Here is a 26,602-nt window from a genome sequence, read left to right as displayed (position 1 = left end):
AGCATCTCCTGACATGGAGTTAACCATATGCTGCATCACAAAAAGGTGCTCATTTCTGTCATCACCATGCCCACTTGATGATGCATAGTTGCTTTGCTGCAACTTCCCACTTTTGATGTCATTCTGCTTTTTATAGCATGTATTCTCCTTGTGTCCAAGCTTTCCACAATAATAGCATTCTGTGCTGCTATTTACTTGCTGGTTCCTTTGCCATGAACCACGGCCTCTTTGGCTCCCCCTGCCTCTAGAACTACCACGTCCTCCTCCATAGGACTGGTTTTCCTGTTGTTGCTGTTGGTTCTGATTTCCTGCACGGCCACCAAAACGGCCTCTTCCTCTACCCCTGCCTCTACCTGTATTCGAGTAGAAAGCAGTCTCTTGAGAAGTTGAGGTGGCTGAACCACCATTCCTTTGCTCTTCACTTAGCAAGAGAGCAATAAGTTCCTGAAAATCAGGAAATGCTTCACGGACTCCAATGGATGTCCGAAACTGTGCATAATCTTTCCCAAGACCATTCAAGGTCACGGACACTAAGTCCTCATCATCAACAGGTGCTCCAATGGAGGCAAGAGAATCTGCAAGGCCTTTCACCTTCAAGGAATACTCATTTATATTCATATTTTTCCTTTGCACATTGTGCAACTCCTACTTTAGCTGCATCTTTCGTGCCTTGGTATTTGTGCTATACAGCTTCACCAATGTATCCCATGCCTCCTTAGGCATCTCTACATCCTGTATATGCACAATCATAGAATCTGAAATGCTAACAGACAGCCAATACAAGCATTTTCTGGCTTTTTTATGCCATTCTTTAAAGGCCTTCAATTCAGCAGGAGTGGGAGCAGCACCCAAAACTGGTTCTGCAGTTTCACCACTGATGTACTCCCAAACTCCCTTTCCCATAAGGAAGTTTGTCATCCTGAACTTCTATGCTTGGAAGTTGTTCTTGTCAAGCTTCTCACTGACAATGGTAGACAGATTCTCAGACATTTTACAAATCACGAATTGCAACAGCAACCTGTAAACACAACAAATGCCTCACAAGGGCAAATAGCAAAACTTCTGCAAAAAGCCTCACAGGGGCAGATCTGCAACACTGACGAAAGTGGTATTTCACCACACAGTCACTTCCTAGTGACGATTTTGCATCAACAGGCAACAGGCATGAATCTACAACTCCCAATATCTCTACACACGGGCATACGAAGCAATTTCTGTGGCACCTTTCCACCGACTAGCCGCGCAGTGGTCGCACAGCGAAAAACAGGGCCTTTTTCTGAGTGCCTGCGAAGAACTTCCGCCTTCAAAACGGGCCCCGAAACGGCCTCAAATCCAGCATATACTGCGCTCTCGCCACACCGCGAAGGGCCTCTCAATCTGAAACAGTGCACTCCTGCACTTCTGGCTGTGCTACCTGCAGAGATTTGCTCCCAAACTCGAAATAGGAAAGCAACACTGGTCCTCTTACCAGGACACCACAAACTTGGCTTGCTTTCTTGAGCTCCTTACCACGAACAAGGCTCTGATACCATGTAAAGAATGAGGGAGAGAGATAGGAGACTCAAGTGCAGCTTTCTTCACAACACACAAAAGAGAGAGGACACACGGTTGGAGGGTGAAGCCTTTCTTCACTTTTGCACACAACAACAATACAATAGAAGAGGGAAATACCCTATATGTCAAAACCTAGAATACGTGGTTCATATGTGAACCCAAACCAAAAACATACGTGGTAGTCTAACTACACCACGAGTACAACTAACATAGGCGGTGACATAAATGATAGTCATCCAGGAGATATATCGGGGGTAGAGCTTGATATCTCAACAAGGCTTGCTCAAGAAAAGAAATGCCTTAATGCACTATCAAGACAAACAAGAGAGACCCAAAAATACAAAACTTTCGCAGAGAACAATCTCACATTACTTTTGCCATTTGTTGTCAACAAGCTATGGAAGTGCAAAGATCCCTTCAACATGTGAATGCAAGTGGTGTGATTGGTAGCATTATTGCAACTTCATTCCTCTTGCCATTCAAAAGACCACTTCCATTTCTATGCCCATTACATATTTTCATGATGGGACATTTGTATCATTCGTCAAGAATGCTTTGATTTTTTTTTTTTTCCTTGTAAGCAATAATTTCACATAGTTTGTCTTGCGAAAACTATGACAGCATGTGCAATACTTGTAATGTTGCTAAGGCATGTGAGTTATGCCATGCTTAGCATTGGGGAACCTTACAACACAAAGCAACCATTGTTACGACCTATATGACCTTGATTGTCAACCTTTGAGGCTGAAATGTAAAATACAGACTATTGAGAGCCAAGAGTTCAGAAGAACTATACATCTTTTTCACACATGTACAAGTGAGAATTTTTAATTTTACAAATAATTAGTAAATTTCTTTTCAAATTTGTAGTTTTTAATCTTCTACAAAGATATTTTCAAGTTTGGAACACTATCATACGTTTAACACTATTCTACGATTCATGTATTATAAGTTTAACACTAGTTTGGTAGAAGGACAAAAAAATGTCCTAGGACACTTTTATGTCATGTTAACATAGCCACTTTCTAGAATTATTCCAAGGCATTGATCATGAATTTTTTAAATTATTGACCATAATAGATTATGTGCTTGAAAAAATTGGAATTATTATGGACTTGAACTAACACCATGAAAAGTTTTAAGGTTGAGCTACATCACTAAATTTTCGAGCTATGAAGCGCCACACTTCTTGATTTGAAGGAGTTTTTTCATAGTTTTTAATTCCCAAAGTCTAATAATAAGTATAATTCATATGTTTAGCCTTCTTTTAGAGTTAGATAACCATACTTATTGTGCTTTATGGACTCAAAATTAGATTTTGTGAATTAGGAAAATTTTGATCTTTTGCACACTATTTGACATATATAGTGAGTTCCAAACTCAACCATACTTTGTATATGTCTTCAATATGATATTATGGAGTAGCATGAAATTTTAGGAGACCTAATATCATGTAGAACATCAAATTCAAACCTTATTACAAATTATTTTTTGATGATCGATCGATGGACTTGCAAGAGATTGGGCTTAGTTCTTAAAGGGCATCTTGTTAAAGGGTGAGCAAGAACCCATGCTACCTTGCATGGTGCTTTTTTCAAGAATTGAGTGGCACAATCTATCTAGAGGCTACGCAAGATGTTGGAAGTTACCTTTCTAGATGTCTAGAGAGTATGGGTTGATTGCAAAACTTTCTTTGTGTGATGGAGTTTGTGTAACGATGAGTATCTAATGTAATGCATATTTGTTAGTAGCATCATTTATATATCTCAATACATTAACATGGACGATTAACAGCTCGTTTTTTCAATTAAATTGTTTTGTTTTGATATGTATAAAGGTAGAAATTGCTCCATCCTTTAGTCTATTAGTGTTACAATAATTTACATGTCAATATGTCTTGACCATGAATTGTATTTTTTAATTGCACAAGTAAATTTTCCAGTGAACCTTAGTATTAATTAAGAGTTTCTTAGCATTTGTTTTATGTCTGGGGGGATTGTGATTTTGTGGGTTTTTGTGTTTTGATTATTTAGAGAGGGGTTGGTTGTGGCTTGTTGAAGATAATGTTATAGGATATGGTGCAGATTAGTGGATTAGGTATCCTTCACTTCGAGTCTTTAAGAGGAGTGGCAATCATGGGGAATCATACCTCTAAGGATAGGGACTCGAAATAGGAGGGAGAGGACTCCATGAGTGGGAAAGACGGGGAAGCATAACTCCAAGGATAGGGATTTGAGAGAGAGAGAGAGAGAGAGAGAGAGAGAGAGAGAGAGAGAGAGAGAGAGAGAGAGAGAGAGAGAGAGAGAGGGGGGGGGAGATCAAATTTGTCCCAAATTGAATGAGCGAATGAAAGAGAGAGAGAGAGCGGAGGATCTAATTTGTCCCAAAACTAATGGGATTTTAGGCTTGCCCAATGAGGGTAGGCTTTAGTAAAGTGATCGTTTTCCTTGCAAAGGGAAAATTCCATAATTTTTAGGTTTATTTTTTATCTTTTTATGATTGGACCAAGTTTCACTTGCTATTTTAGTCCTTGAAATCCTCCATCGCTCTCTGTCTCCTCTTACACTGAGAGCTTTTCACCCTCTGTTCCATGCTCGGGATCTTGGGAAGGCCTTATGAATGAATTTGATCATTACTTGGCCAGCACTAGGACGTTTTTTCAAATTCTGAAATCCTGTGCTTCCACATGGCACAATATACACCCTTAGATTTTTTAAATTCTGAAAGCCCAAAAGCTTTGAAAGCTTTTGAAAAGCTGCGTAAAAAGCCAACTGCGTAAAAAGCCAAGGCAAAACCTTTAAATATAGGAGAAACATAAAATTTCAAGTGTGTTGCTGTTTGTTCATCATCACCATCAGGTTTGCTTCTACTTCCTTACTTGCCTTCAACTCATATATTAGATCATCAATCGTTGTTTGTTTGAAAGAGAGGTTGAATTACGTGATGGAGACTTCTCAGCTTTCTTCTTTATGTCGGAGAAATCCAGCGAGCAGTCGATGTCCTCTATAACTATAATAGACTTGTTGCTCGTCCGGATAAGAAGCTTTCGGAGTTCTGCGTTAGACTTTACCTCAGTGAGCTCCAAATCGTAGATATCGTATTGAAGGAAGTTGGCCATGGTAGCGATCATGCTGGACTTGCCTGTACCAAGAGGTCCATACAGAAGATACCCGCACTTCCAGGAACGGCCTGCCCTGTTATAGAAAGCTTCGCCGTTGACAAAATCGGTGAGGTCCTCCTGGATCTTTTGCTTCTGGGAGGGATCCATTGCCAGAGTTTGGAAGGTGGAGGGGTGCTTGAAGGGCACCGAACTCCACTTATTGCCACGGTCGTAAGGGTTCTTTGTGTTTGTGTGGAGCATTCTATCTCAGCTCTTGAACTTGATCTCTGCGGCGTGTGCGATGATGTGCTAGACGTAGGGAGCAAGGATTTTAGCTTTGTCTTTCTTGTGTATTCGCAAGGTCAGCGAGCGTTTCTCATCGGGAACACTATCCCAGCTGAAACTCTACTGCCTCCGCTCATGGCTGGCGAATTCCCACCACACTTTGATGCCCTGAAAACTATCCTCCATTCGCTCGTTCTCTCCCAAGCTGTAGGTGGGAGAGGTTGCATTCTTGGGCAGTGCCAGATTCACTTTTCGCGCAGCTATAGCAGCAGATTGGCTGAGGTGGAGCTGAACTGCAGAGTAGAGCTCGTTTGTGTTTACCCCATCATGCTCATCGATTCTCAAGTCGACGTAATTGGAGAAACCTTGGAAGAGCTTGCGGGCGATCCGTTTGATCGTATCTTGCAATTCAGGGGGCAGGAAGGTGTTGAGGAAAGTTTGCAGGAAGGCAAGGAAGGCGAAGATCGTGCCATATGAAATGGGAGATTTCTCCATAGCTCTGCTTGAAGCTAGAAGCTCTCTGTTTGAGCTAAAATCTGAGCACTCTTTGCAGCTCACTGATTCGGTTTACCGTCAATTTCTCATCTGCACGAGAACTAATGCTCGACTATAAGGGCAATCGAAGACTCTTGCTTGCTGGTGTAGTTCACTTTCTGCTCATGCGACCTGCACGCAGCCTCAGAAGCTCGTTGTTCTTGCAAAACTGAAGCGAATTGCTTTGATTTGTTAGCATTGGCTAAACGTCTGGTAGAGGTAAAGCGCAAGCGTCACCGTTGAAATATACAAAACCCAAGCTTCTTTGAAAGAGGAATTGGAATCCTTTTGGAACAAGATTTCAAACTGCACATTACCCTCTTCTCTCCTGCTGGCATTAGCAAATTGTTCTAATACTTGATGGAGGAGATGAAGGTTCAAGCCTAGTTACAGTGTGAAAGGAGGCATTCGCCCAGGCCTAAATAAATGGTTGAATCTCTCTATACCTAGCTTACTATATACTGCCAATGCTCCAGTAACTAACTGCAGCTGTAAGCTTGCCAAAAGTCTCTGCGATCCTTTCTCAATAGCTCCCATAATTTGTGACGTCGTTTCTGGTGCTCTACACTAAATCGTAGTCGACCGCGAGGATTTAGGCATTAGTCTCTTTTGTGCATAGCCACCCCGGCTAGCTGATGATGAAGTGCAGTGAATTGCAGTGCTTTCATTCCTTAATTCGAGTTGCGCATGCATTCTCTACTATGCATAGGTACTGTGTCTACATAGTCGGCATCATCATACACGACCATAGTCTACATCTTTGATCGTTGGATTGTGTATAGCTTTTGTGTTTGAATTTATCATCTTTAGGAAATTGCACATATGCTAACCAACATATCCAAACATGCAGAACATGAGGAATGCATATTGACTAATCATGATTGTTTTTCAGATTCCAACATTCTAGCAAAGAAATAGGCGACTTCTCGTCGAGCTATGGATGTCACAAAGGATACTCCATGTAAGTAGAATGTACGGTCATTTCAATTCTGAAATGTTTCTGCACCGTCTGTTGCTCTGGTCCGCATTAATGCGCTACACCTCCAACACTGGAGGTGACTATTCGAAACGGGGGGATGGCACGTTCCCCTATGATATATAATTTTTGGAGAGACATGTGCCGGCTCTCCACCATACATTACGTATGGTTTTTTTTTTTTTACACCTCATCTTGAGCACGCACACTTCTTCGCACATTCTGTTTCCGCAAGGGAACATTACATTTGCTTGGTTCGACCAACATACTAATCATGTCTGCAACACTTCTGTTTTCGAGATGTTTGCAGCCTCCAAACGAGTGTCTTCTCCTAAAGGTACGCACAACAAAATGTATTTGCTTGATTCAAGTTATTTTATCAATTCTTTCACCTTCTAAAGATAGAGGTTCAGTCCATTTTGTTTTTCCTGTTGCGTTTAGACAAAACCACGTGAGTGAAATTGTAGCAAAGTTTCGGATGGTTTTTATTATTAATCCCTGTAGGTGTTTAAACCTGAACATAAGACATCGATTCATGTCATGATGTAGAAATGACCACCGGAAACTCCTTCAAACATGACCATTCGTCAACGCTCAGAGCAGCCAGAGGTCGTCGAGCTATTCAACTTGATATAACATCAAGAAAGATGTCCTTGAGGCCAGCTACGTCATCGTGGTTGACCATCGCAGATAGATACAAGCAATGGGTTAGTAATTGCGCGGCTATTTTCTCTAGCCTTCAAATCTGCGGTGTCTGTGGCATAACCACGCTTTTGTCTGCAAACCAAAGGATCGTTTCTTCGCAAGGCATAAGCATCTCGAGCCACAGTGCTGCACTCGAAAACATGATACTTTTGGATGCCTGCGAGAATATGGGCATGCAAGTGACTTACTGGAAATGCCAAAGCTGCACACGAGATGCCCAACGGAGCAGATACATTGTGCGGTTGATGCCACGGTACTCTCGACAGTTGCTTAAAACAAACCACCTCCACACACAACTGCTAAGCATCATAGATGTATCCATTTCAGTTACCACGACTGCAAATGCGATTGCTCGTGGCACACTCGATCGAAGGTCACTTCTAGACAATCCTCTGATATCTTGGCGAAACGTCCCACTAAGCTCGGCTCAAGAAATCGTGACGAACGAGCTGTCAGCTGTGCTCGCATACAACATCGAGAACAATCCAATATTGCGCAAGTACAATTCTTTAGCAGAGCGTGCGGACATCAAGATGGGTATGTGCATCCTGAGTCCTCAAACCATTGCAGGTATCTTGGAACTACACGATGAGACAGCTCCCTTCGAGTTAATGTCAATAGCAGAATCTCAGCTGCTGAGCTCCTGCTTTTGCAAAACATGGTGGAACCCGCGAACCGTCGCGCCTTTGATGCAAGGGACAAGCATGAGTTTGCCTCCATACAGCTACGGGGTACAAAAATGCTTTCAGAGAGGGTCGCTTCATTCCACGTCCACGGAGTAGCAGCAGCTGGCAGTGCGTGCATTGACATAACCATGGAGTCAGCAGTGTTCCCCTTCTTGTTCCCTTTCGGACGGGGCTAATATGATGGCTGCATACAGTTCAGCAACTATGTGAAAATGAGAATATGCACCTTATTCTCTATCTACACGCTCTACAAGCCGTACTTGTTGATCATGTTCCAGTTAAAATAGGCAGTGATGATTGCCAATTCAAGCAACTCTACATGCTTGCAACGAGACATCGACCAATATAGGAAAGCCAACCCTGCCACGACCGAAGAAGACGCAATGAGACATGTGCTTCGCTACAGCATGCCATCAACAATGCCGGGGTCCCCATCGTGGCATCGACGGCAACTGAAGGACCTCATAACGATGGTCGATGCTTGGGGCCTCCCAGATTTCTTTCTGACATTCACTGCAGACGAGGTCACCGATACACGGTGGCAAGAAATTAATGTGATCGAGAGCATCGCAACACATTATAATGTGCAATTCACTTGGAAGGACTGTCCTGTTGAATGCGTGGCACTTTTCCACGCACGCTTCCACATGTTCATGCACAAGCATTTGCTTTCATCCGACGGTCTGCTTGGCCGAATACAACACCATGTCGTTCGTTATGAGATACAAAACAGGGGCTCCCTACACGCCCATGTCATATTGTGGGTCCACCATGATGACCGTCAGCGAATTGCAAATGAGATTGCGGCTTACGTCCCCAGGGATGAGGCCCTGGATCCTCGAAACACAAGGCTGCGAGAACTAGTTCTCAGGAAGCAGTTGCACGTATGCAGGAAAGCGTGCTACGTCGGACCGTCACACCACAGTTGCAAGCACGGCTTCCCTTTCGCAACACAGCCATAATATGAACCCATTCTCGACCCTGTGACGCAACGTTGGTTGTATTACCGGCCGGGACATGAGCACCGAAACGTCGTCCCTTACCACCCTTCCGTGTTACTGTTGTGGGGTGCGCACATGAACATACAGCGGGTGACAAACTCTTCAATCTCTCACTACCTCCTCAAGTACGCGATGAAATCTGAACCAATGGGCAAACTGAACATCCGTTCAGAAGATGCCTCGCGTTTGGGGTTGCAACATCTCGACGAAGTAAAGCTGAAACTCATCGCCGCGAGCCTCCTATCAAAACCAACCTCTCCAACAGAGGCCGCGCTAAACTGCATGCAGATACCAACAATCACAAGGAGCGAGACCGTTCACTATGTCGACTCCTCGCCACCATCTCTAAGACAACGCATCGTCTCACGAAACAACAACGTCACCCTGCACCCGGTCGACATATACTGCGGGAGACCGAGCGTCATCGAGGAGAGCACGTTCTACGATTACCATAGGCAATATGTGATACGAAAGCTCAAGGAAACGCAACGTGGAACGGTCGGTCTTGACCTCTTCGGCAACAAGATCGCAAAATGTGAGCGAGTAGTCAGATTCACTGACTACCACCCTGGACATCAACCAGAGGGGTACTTCTACAACGTGCTCTTGCGAAAACTCAGCTTCAAGAATGAAACGGAGCTCATATCACCTGCCAACACAGCTGGATCCTACTTTGTCGAATGCCAAATGCGCGGCCTCATATTGAGCAACGAGGACCTCGAGATGTATGTGACCGAATACACACAAAGGAACTTGCTAGCGATTGACCACACGGACCAGTTGATCAATATGATATTGCAAAAGGTTGCGATCATCCGAGACTGCCCGATGGAAGCGCCTAACATCGACCAGCAAACCGTCGAACGGCCAACATGCGCGAGGATGTTGGAAAAAATGGCCGAGTTTCGCACCGTCGCCAATGCCGCATTGATAGTAGAACAATAAAGAGTCTTCGAAAGCCTAGCTTCAACAAGCTCGGGGCTGCACGTTGTCTGTGGAACACCAGGTAGCGGCAAAAGCTTCTTGATACGGTACTATGTTTCGCATCTGGTAGCGCAAAACAAAACAGCAATACTCTGTGCATCAACAGGGGCGGCTGCGACGCGGCTGAGCGGGATTGCAACCACTGTACACTACCAATTCAAGATCCCTGTGCGCAGCAGTCAGTACCCACTGAACATCCATGAGACGGATGAGCGACACCTCGCAATCAAGGAAGCCAACGCGATCATCATTGACGAGATGTCCATGCTAACAAGGATGACTTTCGATCTCGTGGTAAGACAAATCGTCAATGTGACTAATGGCACATTGCATGAGCCATTCAGACACAAAATGCTCATAATTTTTTGTGACCTCGCGCAATTACCGCCAGTCTGCAAACACCGTGAGGATCTCTGCAAGCCGTGCCACATCACGTCCTCCGCGCACTTGGTTCAAGCGAAAATGTACCACATGCAATTCTCGGTGCGACATGCACGAGACATGCCGTTCCTGGCATTCTAGACTCAGGACGCCCACAACTGACGAGATTTCCGACTGTTTGGGGCAGTGCATTGTCAATAAGGAAGGTGCATGCCACTTCATCGATGCCGAAACAACCATCATTTGCACGCACAGAGTCGATGTCGCTACCTTCAACGATGAGCTTGTGGAGAAATTCAACACTCCCGAGATGATTGTGCATGTTCAAATACACAGTAACGCCGCGAGCGAACCAGCTCTCAAAGAATGGTTGGAGGACAAAAGCTTCAATGAGATAGGAAAAATTTGCATGGGGGCGAAGGCAATGATAACGGAAAACATCGACCTCGCAATAGGTGCCGCAAATGGAGCAATGTGCAAAATCAAGAGCATCAATGCAACTAGCAGGGGGGAAATCAACGGTATCACTGTCGTCGTGGACACAACGGCGGCCGTGCTCACATTACGACGCTCGAAGCATCAGCGAAAGGCAATAAATGGAAAATGGTTCCACAAGTCCACATTTCCACTAACCCTAGCATACGCTATCACGGGACACAAATCGCAAGGCGCAACCATATCCAACAAAGCGCTGCTCATATTCCGAGGAGTGTTTGCCCCTGTCCTGGCATACGTGATGTTGTCCAGAGTGACTGAGAGAACGAGGCTGCGCATACTACATTGCCCACATCCAGACATATTCAGACCAATTCCACGAGAGTTCTCACAGCCGACAACACAACCACGCACATAAAGGTATTCACTACCAGAGATTGAAAAAGGCAGAGTCATGAATATGTTACGTCAAACATGCGTGCAAGGAAAATGGTTTTCATATCTTGTCTGTTGTCGAGAACAGGTGCAGAGAATCATAAAGCTCGGGACATTGCAGCATAAGACATGGACGCAGATAAGGTAAATTCCACCAGCATGAAAGAATCTTTTTTTCTTGAAGATTTAAAAAGACGGCTCATTTGAAAAGACGGTGTAATAAGTCGTGCCTGCAAGCAACTATTTGAGCTATACAAAAGCAACGCGAAGGCAACAAAACCTCCACCAGCAAAAGGAGGTTATTCCTAACCACAAAGCAATTCTGGCTAGCAAACAATGCAGGAGAACGTCCGGGAGCTTACATCAACGGCTTCAACACGTATGCGGAACTACGCGACTTCATTGACAACTGCAATAGGCGTTTGCCAGCTAAAAGAGAGCCGGGAGGCTTAAGATTCGCAAATGGTGCGTAATGCTTCCGAAAATTAAATAAAACCGCAACAGTTGAGAAAAAGAATTAACGAGTTGCAAGAACAACAAACTCATCATGAATTGCACTTCTCCTGCAGGACTCCTCAAAGAGATCCTTGTTGAGCTTGACATTGAGTTCGATGAGACCGATAGGATGATGGAAAGTTTGGAGGGGAAGAAGGTACTAGACACGAAGACGAAAGGGATCACAGCGTATGCGTGCGAGCTGCTGCATTACGGGTACAACGTATCCTTGGAGTTGCTAAGGGACACGACGCGCAATCAAGCAACGGCTATACTCGAACAATTCATGGAACAATTTGGAGGGACGCACGACGCGACGCACCCAGTGACGACAATGGAGAAGCTTACATATATTTTCGACAGGGACTTATACGAGGAGCGCTTCAGTATTGGAAACGATCCTTTCACGGCAACAGAGAAAAACCAGGGCAAGTAAATAAATGCATTCTATTATGGACGTCAAACGGAAAAAAAAAGACCGAAAACCTCGATGACTAACGTAATTGTCAATGTTTACGCAAGTACGACATTGAAAGACGCGAGCCTCGAGATGAAGGAGGAGCCTCCACTGAAGCGCCCGCGCAAGGGAATCGCGCGAGCCTCGTCGTCTACTGCATCACGTGCAAGCCCAACAACAGAAAATACATAGGGAGCACGACGGACCTGCCGCGAAGGATCAAACAGCACAATAAAAAACCACCGGCGAAAATGAAAGAGGACTTGCAACGTTACAAGCCCTTCGAAGAAAATTTCGAAATCAAAGTTTTGGAAACAACAGACACCGTAGACAAAGCACGAACTTTAGAGCAGTACTACATAAGGAGCCACAACACAGTAGGTCCATTAGGTTACAACACGCTCGAGGGCCATCCGGCTAGAGCGCGGAAGTACTATTTCCTAAAGCGTAGGAACATAATTTGACCCAAAAAATAAACATTTGTGCCTTCGAAAAAAGGGATCCAATGAAGTTGCAAATGGTGCTGGAACTTTTATCGTACATGCAATGCAGCTTTGGGTTTGGATTTTTCCTGTCACAGTTGCATGCTTCTGGCTCAATTTGGTTTTGATTTATTATTTATACATTTCTGAAATACATCTCCTCGTCGTTCGCTCGAAGTGGAATGACAATAGATTTGCTTACAGTGCAAAGAATAGGAATTTGTCTTCCTCCGAAAAAAAGAAAAACTACGTTTTACTGTCGACATGAACAACATCAAGTGCAAGCAGGACTGGATGATGTTGAAATCTCTAGAAAAGGTTGCATGCAATTGAACATCAATCTTCTGCATCATTTCTGACAACGTGACTCATGTGAACCTCAACAAGATAGCAAAAGAGAGAAGTATTCATCAAGAGCCCAGCTGGCCAAGCACTCTAGTTCATCTTGATTCATGCATCATTGAAATTTGAAAAGGCGGGAAGGATCTTATCTTCGAATAGGAAAGGGATGATGTCCTTGCAACTATGATGAAAAGGCGAAACGGTGACTAGGATCTTATCTTCACATTGATATTCCTTGGAATTATCCTTTCCTATTTCAAGATAACATACTGCGGCCCCTTTGCATCGACAATGTTCTGTGATCCGATTCACACAAAGCAACTTTTAAGTTCCCATCGTTCTTTCAGTTTTGCAGCCAGCATCTTTTAGTCCTCTCCACGTCGTTCCACTTCCCTCTCCAAGTTTCCTCCGTGTTTGCCATAGCTTCCACAATTTCATCTAGCCAATCCATCATGCCGTGCCTCTCCGTTCCCCTCTCGTCCCCCGTTCATCACTACTCTACCCTCTACATCTCTGAAAGCTTGCAGCAGTCCAGCTATGGCACGCTGGGTTCTAGATCTTTAGTACACGCTCTGCCGGTAGCCAAGAACCGCCCCAACTCCCATCTTCCCCACTGGGCGCCCAGGCTTGTTGTTAATTGTGGTGCTGCCGTCAACGAAAGGTTACTTTCTTACGCATCTGAGGCTCCAGCCCTATATGCCATTCTCGGTATAGAACAGAATGTAAGCCAAGCTGAGATCAAGAGCGCTTACAGACATATGGCCAGGCGGTACCATCCAGACGTCTGCGGTGCCGCTGACAAAGGGGAATCCGTTCATCAGTTCATTCGAGTGCAGGAAGCGTACGAGATCTTGTCTGATCCGGAGCAAAGAGCGGAGTATGACTACACTCTGCTACACCCGTTTTGTGCCCAAGCGTTGGGAAGAGGATTTACGTCCAGTGTAACAATGTCAGGCAGGAGAAGTTCCAGGACCGAAGATCGAAATCACCTGTCTGGCGCGTGGAAGCTCCAATGGGAAGCGCAACTGAGCAATCTTGGTCGAAGACACCGATCAAATTCACGAGCGAATGAATCTTGGGGTGCAAGCATGCGCCGTAAAGATGTCTCTTGAGATTTGATGTCTCTGACATGACGCACAAAGACATACGGGACTGCTCTCTTGCGTTCTCATATTGCAAAGGAAGCTGGCTGATCCGTTGTTCCACGATCTGTGGTGGGCATATATTATGAACATTTGGGATCACAGGCCTCTGATCGTTTCCCATCGAGTTTGTGGCCATGGATTGTGGTCTTCAGCACGAAGACCAAATTGTTCAAACAGCAATGCCAACTATGTTCAAGAACAAGGAGGCATGAGGTACCCGGAGCACTGCCCCTCGCCAAAGGGAGTCGGGTTGAAGAAGGAAAGACGACAGGATGGCATTATGCTAAGTTCTTTCCACACGATCTTTCTCGAGTCTCTACCTTTCGCCTGTGCAAAGGACTCTAATGTTTGGTGTCTAATTTGTCTACCAATTCAAATCAAAACATTCGATAACTTTGCTCTCGAGCATCGGATTTGCATCACATTTTTTGCATGACGTTTGTAATGTTTTGCTTCCAATTGTCTAGGCATTGAAAAATCGCATTGGATTAGCAAAACTTACAAAATGTGAATGGTTCATTAGATAAATTAATCGATCATCTAATTAAGTGATTAGCCTAAGTTAACACCCCCTAATTCTAATCGAATTAATATAATTTTAATTAACCCTTCCTCCCCCTCCACCTCGCCGCCCTTCGTTGAGTCAACCCTCTCCCTCCCCCTTTGCCTCGTCATCCCAAATCCCCTCCCTCCCCTCCGCCTCGCCCCTGTCCCCTTCTTGTGTGTTTGAAAGTTCCTCTCACTCCCTCCTTCCTGCTCCATCTTGATCTAGAGCAACAATTCAAAAACCAATTTAATAATGGATTCATGATCTGAATTATGAATTCATTGTTAATTTGAAGGTCAATGTTTTTTCTTTAGACAAATGTTAGGAGATTAGGCACACATGTGGGTTTCGGACAAAAAGGTGGGCAACCATGCCATTCAATTTTTCTTTTTTGATAAATCTATATTTGTCACCAAAAATTGCCAAATTTTGAAAATCTTTATCTTTTGATTAATAAATCCAAAGTGGGTAGTGTAGCATATCAAACCATATAGCAAGACATGATTTAGGTAGGCCAGAAGACAAGAGAGAGAGAGTGAGAGAGAGGGAGAGGGGACGGAAAAATATAATGGTAGGCCAGAAGTGAAATAAGTTAGTGTATTAGTTAGAGACAAGGCCATGATGTGTTTGGACCAGTAATCATTAAAGGTAATTGTATCTTTCCTAGGAGCATCTTGATGAGCTGGCAGTATGTCTAGAGATAAGCCAGCACCCTCTACCCTTAGTGATCTAATCTAACCTACTTTTTGAGAAGTTAGCCTTGCTTCTTAAGGAGAGTAAAGGATTAAGTATGTTTCATGTCATGTGCACTATAGCCATGAGAACTAAGCTCGAGAGGTGAGGCGATTGGATGATAGGTGGGGCTACACCGAGAGAGAGAGAGAGAGAGAGAGAGAGAGAGAGAGAGAGAGAGAGGAAAATATAATGGTGGCCAGAAGTGAAATAAGTTAGTGTATTAGTTAGAGACAAGTCCATGATGTGGTTGGATAAGTAAGCTCCAAAGTTAATTGTATCTTTCCCAGGAGCACCTTGATGAGCAGACAATATGTCTAGAGACAAGCCTGCACCCTTGCCCTAAGTGATCTAATCAACCTCTCAATGAGAGTAAAGGATTATGTATGTTTCATGTCATGTGCATTATAGCCATGAGAACTAACCTCCAGAGGTGAGGCGATTGGATATTAGGTGAAGCTACATCTCGAGAGGGTTTCCTCTACTTTTGAATCAAAGGCTACAGCCATTTGCTTTGCAATTGGATTTTCCATTCTGACACACCCCATGATGTCTACCTCCTTTTGCCACATCCTTAGGCACTCTAAGCCAATTGGATGATGATGAACCTACCACCTATGAACTTGAGAAGGCATCTAAGCATTGTGTTTTAATAGGTTGGCTTAGCTTGATTCACAAGGATCTAAAGCCATTAAACATATTTCTTGGTGATGATCATAGGACTAAGGTCTCAGATTTAGGGTTGGTAAAGCTCGCACCTAAACATAACAAATGCCATGGGGTGAGTAGAGGAGGCTAATGCATGGCAAAAGGAGGATGGGGGGATTTCATTTTTGAAATAGACGCTAGAGCCATGTGCCTTGCATGTGGATTTTTCCTTTTAACATGCCCTATGATTTCTACTTCCTAGCCCCATATCATTGGTCACTCTAAGCAACTTACCGCCTTTTAATCAAAAAATATTTGCACGGGTTGGCTTGGCAAGAGCTCATTCACAAAGATCTCAAGCCATCCAACTTGATTCCAAATTCTTTGCCGAGAGGAGATGGGCTAGAATCTTTGGGTATCTACCTCCTAAATACGTTGGTATGCTCGCTTTTGATTTGGCAATCATGCCAATTGATTTGTGCTCATGTTAGTTCTATGGAATCTGTGTGATCTAATTATACAATTGAGCCAATACATACCTGAAAAGGTTTTTGTATTTTGTTTTGGATGCAGCTATAGAAATGGCTTCTACCGTTGTTCCAAATCTTGGGGAGTCGGGTTTCCATGGGCGACAAAGCCTTCGTGCAATGAAGTGAGCTGCAAGGGTGGAGGGCTCTGCAATTTTTGACATTGTGTTGTCATCTTTTCGTGAGCCACATAGCCTTCGTGCGACAAATCAAGTTGTTGCAAGGGTAGAGACTTCAACCCATGGAGCAAATTAGGGTCCCAAGTTGCCTTCAAAGCGTTTTAAGTCTAGCCGCGAACGTCGCATTGCTAATATAATGAAACGACTTAGAAGGGGGAGAGCTTCAACCCATGCAACCGAGCATTCAAGTGATTATAATCTTTTAAAGTCCATTCAAGCCATGTGCGAGCATAATAAGGATGCATGTGCCATGAACACATGATATTTGGCCTCTTTATGGGGAGAAATCCATTCAGATGGTGGTGCAGTAATAGCATAGGGCATGGGAGAATTCCCTGGAAAAATCCATTCAGACGGTGGTGCAGTAATAGCATAGGGCATGGGAGAATTCCTTGGAACTCTCATTGCAAGGATTTCTCAAATTGAGAATAGCGTGAAGGACTCTAATCAATGGATGATGCAGATTTTGTGGACAGGTGGAGAAGGGGCAGTTGTATGTGAGAATGGGTGTAGACTACAAGTTGATAAGCTGAAAGAACAAGTTCAACTACTGTCCATTGAGGTGTTAATGTTCAAAGTTGGTTTAAACAGGCTAACTGTGTTGATGACCAGGATGAGCCATAAACTAGAGCAGGTCGCAACCCGTGACAATTAAGAGACTCCTGAGACTTTTATGTCACTTTTTGTACTGGAACCTCAAATGCTTCTATGGGATTCCTGTACTTGGGTTTCCCTTATGTTATTTGGCATGACAAGTAGGTAGAGTGCATCAACATGCTTCAGTGATAGGTACACCTACTCAAATGGATTCAACGCGGGTGGCTCGTCGTAGTTTTGCTATACAAAGAATAAGGTCGAAAACACAAAAAGTTAGAAGTGTGAGGGTGGCTGTGGAATCTATGAATGTAGAAGATGGCCTTCGCAGACAACAGAAATGCATGGGCACAGTAATGTAGTGTGCATTGCTGAAAATACAATGGACGTCAATACTCCGGCAACAGTAGATAATGAGCATGAGCATGCTCCAGTAATAGGTACAACTACTCAAATGGATTCAGCGCGGGCGGCCCGTCGTGTTTATGCTATACTAAGAACAAGGTCGAGAACACAAGTTGCTAGAAGCGTGAGAGTGGCAATGGAATCTATGGATGTAGAAGTCGGCCTGTGCATACAACAAAATCAAATGCATGGGCACAGTAATGTAGCGTGCATTGCTGAAAATACAATCGACCTCCATACTTCACCAATAGTAGGTAATGAGCATGAACCTACTCCAATAGTAGGTACAACTACTCAAATGGATGCAACCAGGGATGCTACTCATTTAAGAGCTCGAAGGCATGTTGTTCACAACAGGGGTGTGATTTTGGGTGCAGGGGGGAGCCTCCCTATCTTGCGTACTTTTTCGTTAAGGGATAATGTAGAGCATCCATCTTTGTATCCACTAGTCTTCAATGCTCCTTCTCTTCATGCACTTGGATCCATGGATCATACATGCAGCTTTTGCCAGGCTCAATTGTGGAAACAAGAGACGTGAATGCATATGCATCAAGTTGTGGGCGTATGCACTGTTGCAAAGTTGGTCGTGTGTCATTGTTGCCATTAGAAGAACCACCAGAGATTTTGAGAGTTCTAATGCATGGACATGATGCTAGAAGCAGACTGTTTAAGAAAAACATTAGGGCTTACAATAGTGCCATGGCATTTGTTTCATTGGGAGCCCATGTTGATCAAATGTTCCATGGGAATGGGGGTATACAGAACTTTCGGGTCCATGGTAGTGTGTATCACCGGGTTGGAAATTTGTTGCCTGATGAGGCTAGGCAAGAGATGCCACGTTTTGCACAGTTATACGTGTATGACACTGTTCATGAACTAGAACACTGTTTGCATGGGATGCCTGGTTTGGATCCAAGCATTTTGGAGTTGTTGCAGAGGATGATGCATGAGTGCAATCCATATGCCAGTGCATTGATGGCTATCGAGCAAGTGCTGAGAACAAATCCACATACAAACCTGAGGATGGTTATTTGTGAGAGCTGCTCCACCTCAAGGTAGTACTTGGCTCCTATGGCTAGCGAGGTTGCTGCAATCATGCCAGGACAAGGGGATGACTTCGATATCGAAAATCGGGACATTTAGATTTTTAGCCGCAATGGGTTTGTGCGTAGAATATCTAATTTGCACCGATCATACATGCCTCTCATGTATGTTCTTTTTCTCCCTCAGGGGGAAGATGTTTGGCATCCATATATCCCATATAGTGATGTTCCTAACCACACACCATTGCACGAGATACGTGGATAGAGTTGTGTCACCCAAAGATAGTACTACGCATATCATTTGCAAGTGAGATATGATACAAATGCATGTCTTTTGCATGGGGGTAGATTGCTGCAGCAATACATGGTTGTTGCCTACAGTAGCATGGAAGAGTCCAGGTTGGTGTGGATATGAAACAACCAAGCTTCCCTACGTGATGAAGTCTATCAAGGGTTGATGGACATGGTGAATACAGTTGATGGGACACGTACTATGCTACGCAATGCTGTAGGGCATATTGTGGTGTTGCCTTCTTCTTTTATGGGAGGGCCTCAGTATATGTGCCAGCTATACCAAGATGCTATGGAAATTGTTAGGAAAAGGGGCAAACCTGATTTATTCATTACATTCACCTGTAATCCCAAATGGCCTGAAATATCTATAGCATTGTTGCCAGGCCAAACTGCGCAAGACTGACGAGATTTCACAGCCTGTGTGTTTTTTCAAAAGCATAAGGACATGATGCAGTCAATTACAAAACATAATTTATTTGGTAAGGTGGCTGGATACATGAGTGTGATAGAGTTTCAAAAGAGAGATCTGCCACACTCACACATATTGTTGATATTAGAAGGTGGTTTCAAACCCATGGAGATCGGTCAGTATGACCGATTAGTGTGTGCAGAGTTGCCAGATAAGGCAATGTTCATGGACTTGCATGATATTATTGGGCAATGTAATGTCCATGGTCCATGTGGTGCACTAAATCCATCTGCAGCTTGCATGGTTGATGGAAAATGCATTCGTCGTTATCCACGTGCATTCTCGTAGACTACTGTTGTTGGCAACGATGGCTATCTACTTTACATGCATCGGGATGATGGTAGAAAGATACAGGTAAAAGTGGGTGTGATTGATAATCGTTGGATTGTGCCATTTAATCCTTTCCTCTCCGTGAAGAACAAGGCACACATAAATGTTGAAATATGCTCCACAATCACTGTAGTTAAGTATTTGTATAAATATGTGTACAAAGGTCATGACAGAGCCATCATCAGGATGTAACTAAATAATGCAGGCGAGCAAGGGCATTTGCACAACACAGTCGATGGTGGCATTGATGAGATTAGTAGTTACTTGGATGCATGTTACCTGTTAGCATCACGATGAAAAACCCGATGTGCAAAGATTGTAGGTTCATCTTTCGATGCACAATAACATCATATTTCGAAATGATGATGATTTGCAAAATGTTGTAGGTAGGGAACTAATCAGAAGACCACCATCACAGAATGGTTCACTTACACTCAGTTGCAATATGACGCAAGCAACTTGCTATATGGTGACTTGCCAGACAAGTTGGTTTGGAACAAAACCAGTAAGCGGTGGTCTCGAAGACAAAAGGGGAATACCATCGGTCGGATGTACAATATTTCCCCCTCAGCTAGTGAGCTCTACTTCATGCGTATGCTTCTTAATGTGTGCATGGGATGCAAGTCCTTTGATGACCTACGTACTTTTGACAGTCAAGTCTATCCTACTTTCAAGGCAGCATGCATAGCACGGGGATTGTTGAAGAGTGATGATGAATGGTTTGTGTGTATGCAAGAGGCTGTGTTTTACCAAAATAGTGCACAACTAAGACACCTGTTTGTCACAAAACTGGTTTTCTGTGAGCCAATGTCTCCTGGACTTTGTGGGAAAATTTTTCTGCTGAGCTTTCAGATGATTTTTTTCATATATTGGAATCAAGTATGGGGAATTTAATTAGTCGGCATGCACTAGCTGTATTGCACTTGGAGCATATTCTTCAACAACATGGGCGAAGGTTGGCTGAGTTTGACGGAATGCATGTTGTAGATAGAACATCTTTGTCAGAAGCTGCAAATGGCTTATTGCAAGAAGAAAGAATGTTTGATTGTGTGGAAATGTCCTTGAATCATTGTCAACGTGCTGCATTTGATCAGATTTTGGCAAGGGTCTATGGAGACGGTGGTGAGGTCTTTTTTCTTGATGGTCCAGGAGGGTCTAGAAAGACCTTTCTCTACAATTGCTTGCTCTCTCGGTTATGTGGGGAGGGGCTCATCGCTTTGGCATGTGCATCTTCTGGGATTGCTACATTGCTACTAGCCCAATGGATGCACGACACACTCATGATTCAAGATACCGTTGGAGCTGGGTGGTACTAGCAGCTGCAATATTAAGGTTAATAGTCACCTCACAGATGTTTTGAAGATGGCTAGGCTGATAATATGGGATGAGGCACCCATGACTCACCAGTTTGCTTTCGAGGCACTAGACAGAACATTGCGAGATATCATATCCAATGAGCAACTTTTTGGTGGGAAGGTGGTATTGTTGGGGGGGGGATTTTAGACAAGTCTTGCTAGTGCTTCCAAAGGCAGGACAAGAGGACATTGTCAATGCTACCTTATGCCACTCAAGGATTTGGGGTCACACTATAGTATTGAAGTTGATGCAGAATATGCGGGTCCTCGGAATGGTGATAATTGTGCCGAGCAAGAGTTCACGCAATGGGTTTTGGACATTGGCAATGGGATAAATAGATGTACAAAAGAAGATACTCTTGTGATTCCATCGCAGATGCTTTTAGAGACAAAGGAAGGCCTCATTGGATGGGTGTATCAAGGGCTTGCAACTGTTCTGGACTGTGCACCATGCTTTCGAGAGCGTGCTATTCTTGCACCTTGAAACATCGAGGTTGATGCAATTATTGCTATGGTATTGAAGGCAATGCCCGGTGAGGAAAGGGAGTACCTAAGTGCAGACTCAGTGGACAACTCAGGGGGAGATTCCTTTTTGTTTGCAGTCGAGTATGTGAACAGTCTTGATCTTGGTGGTGGATATTCCCTGCATCGATTGGTTTTGAAAAGGAATGCTCCTATAATTTTGTTGCACAATTTGAATCCTTGCCAGGGTCTGTGCAATGGGACACGGTTGATATGCAAAGAGTTTCACATGAAAGTGTTAGAAGTTGAAATCATTACTGGTACCAATGCTGGTGATAGAATGTTCATTCCAAGGATAACATTGATTGTGACCAACCTTAAACTTCCATTCAACATGAGGAGATGGCAATTTCCTATCCAATTGGCATTCGACATGACAATCAATAAGTCACAAGACCAAACATTGTCTGTTTTGGGGTTGTACTTGGTGACACCAGTATTCAATCATGGCCAGCTATACATGGCATTTTCACGTATCCGAGCATCAAACGCTGTTAAAGTTTTCATTTCGGAGAGTGCGTCTAATGCCAGGGGCGAGGAGACGGATAATACTTCTACCACAAATGTTGTGTACAAGGAAGTTTTGCAATTGGCAACAACAAGAGCTTAGGAGTATGCCATTACTCTTTCAAGCCCTGCTCAAACTTTCTTCGGTGGCAAATCTTCGTTTCGGTAATCTTTGTATAGCTTTTTTTAAGTTCTTTCAATATTCCATCCAAGAACTGTTATAGGTCTTCAGGAATGCCGGCTATTTATACAAATATGAAGTGAGACGTAATATTTCATGATTTTGTCGTTGATAATGTTTGGATTTCATTTTTCATTTGAGTTATGGGTTTGCAATATACTACAGGCTATTTTCTCTTCAAAGTCTATTGTTTTAACCTGTATATGTAGATTGACACGTGCGTTTCTTTTTGCAATGCGATAGGATGTCTAGGCAATTCACGTTTGTCACCGAAACAGGAGCGCAGGTGCAAGGTACATAGTTGCTTGACAACCACGTTTCATGTCGACAGGTTTAGTAGTATAGTCATTCACTTTTAGAAAATTGCAGATCCTGTGGGCTGGGGATCTCTGGAGAGTGTGCAACTATTGTTGGATTTGCTTGAGCTGGAGAGCTACCTTGGGTAAGAACCCTGTACATTGTTTGTTGCTTTATTTTTGCTAAAACAAAAGGTTTTTTGGATTATATATGAGTGGGAAAACATGCTATTGTTTGTCTTTTAGGACTGTTCCTGATTCAAGGTTTGTAATGAATCTCCACATCCACAATCCTTTGGAGGGACGAGTCCACTTGGGATATTACGCTGTCTTGGGTTGTCGGCTTCATAGGGATGATGGACCATAGACCATCACTGTTTGCTGGCTGGGATACTATGAATGTGTGCAGACACGAATGTTCTATCAAGGGCAAAATGGAGACTATACGTATACCTTTGTTTGCACTGTTGACAGCCCTTTGCATTTGAGTATGTACTCTAACGAATGAGTTGGGTTTTACCAACATACATGTAAAAAAGTTTTATGGCTCAATAATTATAGTTCCTAAATTATCTTTCTATGTGATGCTGGTCCAGATACAATTGTTGGTACTCCGCTGTATGTTTGTAGCCACGGTGGACGTGGTGGACGTGGAGTGAATGACCACCGCAGGCTTTTCCCTGCAGTACATGGCCACAGACTTTTCCCTTAGGGATGTTTGTGTGTCTATTGTAGATTTTGTATGTTTAGTTATGACTTTATTTGCAGCTGTGTATTTGGATATATCAATCAATTCTTTGATGTAGCTATTGCATGTTCAGACATGTGAGTCCACTTTTGGATGTGATATTTGAAGTACTCTGTCATGGAGATTTTTTTTGGACGTGGTGGACGTGGTGGACATGGCCGGCACAGGCTTTTCCCTGTAGTACATGGCCGCAGACTTTTCCCTTTAGGGATGTTTGTGTGTCTATTGTAGATTTTGTATGTTCAGTTATGACTTTGTTTGCGGATGTGTATTTGGACATATCAATCAGTTCTCTGGCTTCACTTTTGGATGTAATATTTTGAAGTACTATGTCATAGAGAATTTTTTGGTTAGAGGATGTTGCTTGCATTTAAATGTTTCTTTTGTTATATTGTTAGTTTAAGACATTTTAGCATCTTGAGCCCCGGCAGAGGACGTCGCTAACCCGTCATAGATGGGTCAGGTTACTCGTCCATATTTAAGTTCATAGCATTTCTGTTCTCAACATCCCTCATCGTTCTTTCAGTTTTGCAGCCAGCATCTTTTAGTCCTCTCCACGTCGTTCCGTGTTTGCCCTCTCCAAGTTTGCTCCGTGTTTGCCGTGCCTCTCCGTTCCCCTCTCGTCCCCCGTTCATCATTACTCTACCCTCTACATCTCTGAAAGCTTGCAGCAGTCCAGTTATGGCACGCTGGGTTCTAGATCTTTAGTACACGCTCTGCCGGTAGCCAAGAACCGCCCCAACTCCCATCTTCCCCACTGGGCGCCCAGGCTTGTTGTTACTTGTCCTGCTGCCGTCAACGAAAGGTTACTTTCTTACGCTTCTGAGGCTCCAGCCCTATATGCCATTCTCGGTATAGAACAGAATGTAAGCCAAGCTGAGATCAAGAGCGCTTACAGACATATGGCCAGGCGGTACCATCCAGACGTCTGCGGTGCGGCTGACAAAGGGGAATCCGTTCATCAGTTCATTCGAGTGCAGGAAGCGTACGAGATCTTGTCTGATCCGGGGCAAAGAGCGGAGTATGACTACACTCTGCTACACCCGTTTTGTGCCCAAGCGTTGGGAAGAGGATTTGCTTCCAGTGTAACAATGTCAGGCAGGAGAAGTTCCAGGACCGAAGATAGAAATCACCTGTCTGGCGCGTGGAAGCTCCAATGGGAAGCGCAACTGAGCAATCTTGGTCGAAGACACCGATCAAATTCACGTGCGACTGAATCTTGGGGTGCAAGCATGCACCGTAAAGATGTCTCTTGCGATTGGATGTGGATGCATCATTGGTTATGGGAATCTCTGACATGACGCACAAAGACATACGGGACTGCTCTCTTGTGTTCTCATATTGCAAAGGAAGCTGGCTGATCCGTTGTTCCACAATCTGTGGTGGGCATCTATTATGAACATTTGGGATCACAGGCCTCTGATCGTTTCCCATCGAGTTTGTTGCCATGGATTGTGGTCTTCAGCACGAAGACCAAAATGTTCAAACAGTAATGCCAACTATGTTCAAGAACAAGGAGGCATGAGGTACACGGAGCACTGCCCCTCGCCAAAGGGAGTCGGGTTGAAGAAGGAAAGACGACACGATAGCATTATGCTAAACGGAAAGAATGACCATGAACTTCCACAACTTACCATGTGATCTTTCTCGAGTACCTTTCGCTTGTGCAAACAAACGATCCAATGTTTGGTGTCTAATTTGTCTTCAGTATCTATTCAAGAAAACAATTTAATGATCGATTCATAGTCCGAATTATAAATTCATTGTTAATTTGAAGGTCAATGTTCTTTCTTTAGACAAATGTTAGGAAATTAGGCACACATGTGGGTTTGGAACAAAAAGGTGGGCAACCATGGCATATAATTTTTCTTTTTTGAAAAATCTATATTTATCACCAAAAATTTTTGATTAATAAATCCAAAGTGGGTAGTGTAGCATATCAAACCATATGGCAAGACATGATTTAGGTACTTACTAGCTTTGTTGCACAGGCACATTTAGTAAAACTACATGCATCTAAATAAGTATTTTATGGATATGGCTAATTTTGTTTTTCCTCTATACTTCCCATCTACCAATTTAAAGGCCCTTAATATCAATAGATTATTGACCTAAGGAGAAACATAATTGAAAAAACCTTTATTTGTCAAACTATATACTCAATTGATTTCTTAGGTGAAAAAGGTGACTATCCTTGCATTATATACAATGGAGGTAAGATCCTTAACCATGTAGCTTGAGCTAATGATCCTCTATTGCTTAAAGCACGGCATATGCCAGCCTATAACCATCAAGTGTACAATGTGAAAGACAAGGCTGGCAAACACTTAACCCCATTTATGGGGTGTTTTGTCAACAAGGTATCACATGTAGCTTTCATTAGTATTATTTCCCTACAGATGCAAAACCAAATGTGAAGGTTGTTAGAGTGACAACTAGTGGGTCACATAATATTGAAAGAACCAACAAGAATTCTTTGGTTAGGAAGATGCTAGTAAGGGCTCCTAAGTCCAGAGTGATAAATAAATTTAAGTGTCTTTAGGATTGGTTCATTTTTTACATTTATCCAAGAGCAACTCATTTACTGTCTGCCCTTACATATAGTGCAATATATGAAACAAGCTTGGAGATGACTACAAAGAGTACAATAGTTTGGACATGGACGAGGATTTAGTATTTTGCAAGGTCATTGTCTACGCTATAGTAGCTCGATACGGCGGGCCACTGCAAATAGCTCTTTTATTGGAGAATAGCTATTCATAACTTCACTTACATGTAATGTACAAAAAAAGCTAGGAGATAAATGAGCATGGCAAAGAGTGCAAAGAAAGCTAGGAGATGAATGAGCATGGCAAAGAGTCCAATAGTTTCAACATTCAAGGTTTGGTTATTTATTTGTAATGCACGTAAAGAAGCGGTCATTGCTAGTATGCACAACTCTACAACTAGCCTTCTACAACTAGCCTGGAGAAATTCATTTGCAACTTCCCTTAGAACTATTGATTCAAATGAAGAAAGCTTGGAGCTAGGCAAGCACAACAGTTCGAGCATAGAAGAGGGCTCGACTACTAGCAAAAAGAGAAGTAGGCAAATGTATAACGAGAGTATTATGTAATGCTAAATTGAAGAGTCAAGACACCTCTTGGTTTTCCATTGTGGCACTCTATCAAATACAATATGGGCATCCAAAGCAAAAATTGTTTTGCCGATAGTTGTGCCTTCCTATGG

At 43.4% G+C, this 26,602-nt stretch overlaps 2 protein-coding genes and 1 pseudogene across 2 annotated transcripts; 2 read left to right on the top strand and 1 right to left on the bottom strand.

The window, feature by feature from the left end:
• Positions 1-4,450: 4,450 nt before the first annotated feature.
• Positions 4,451-5,629, bottom strand: LOC147895892 (AAA-ATPase At5g57480 pseudogene; annotated as a pseudogene).
• Positions 5,630-13,135: 7,506 nt separating this feature from the next.
• On the top strand, positions 13,136-14,427 carry LOC147895891 (chaperone protein dnaJ 20, chloroplastic-like). The gene has a single exon (XM_087383021.1). The coding sequence runs from the start codon at positions 13,305-13,307 to the stop codon at positions 13,962-13,964; it is 660 nt and encodes a 219-aa protein (XP_087239147.1). The 5' UTR covers positions 13,136-13,304; the 3' UTR covers positions 13,965-14,427.
• A 9,560-nt stretch (positions 14,428-23,987) lies between these two features.
• LOC147895890 (chaperone protein dnaJ 20, chloroplastic-like) lies at positions 23,988-24,954 on the top strand. Its single transcript, XM_087383178.1, has one exon. It carries the CDS (start codon positions 24,277-24,279, stop codon positions 24,673-24,675), a length of 399 nt encoding a protein of 132 aa, XP_087239304.1. The 5' UTR covers positions 23,988-24,276; the 3' UTR covers positions 24,676-24,954.
• Positions 24,955-26,602: the final 1,648 nt, after the last annotated feature.

Source organism: Dipteris shenzhenensis, chromosome 12 (genome assembly GCF_047967505.1).
Source record: "Dipteris shenzhenensis isolate YYH24624 ecotype China chromosome 12, Dip_SZ_1.0, whole genome shotgun sequence".
In the NCBI taxonomy this organism is placed as follows: Eukaryota; Viridiplantae; Streptophyta; class Polypodiopsida; order Gleicheniales; family Dipteridaceae; genus Dipteris; species Dipteris shenzhenensis.
This window is presented reverse-complemented; position numbering and strand designations above follow the sequence as displayed.

Bases quoted from the DNA above. Each gene is read 5' to 3' on its own strand.
- LOC147895891 (XM_087383021.1), top strand. From the start codon at position 13,305: ATGCCGTGCCTCTCCGTTCCCCTCTCGTCCCCCGTTCATCACTACTCT.
- LOC147895890 (XM_087383178.1), top strand. From the start codon at position 24,277: ATGGCCAGGCGGTACCATCCAGACGTCTGCGGTGCGGCTGACAAAGGG.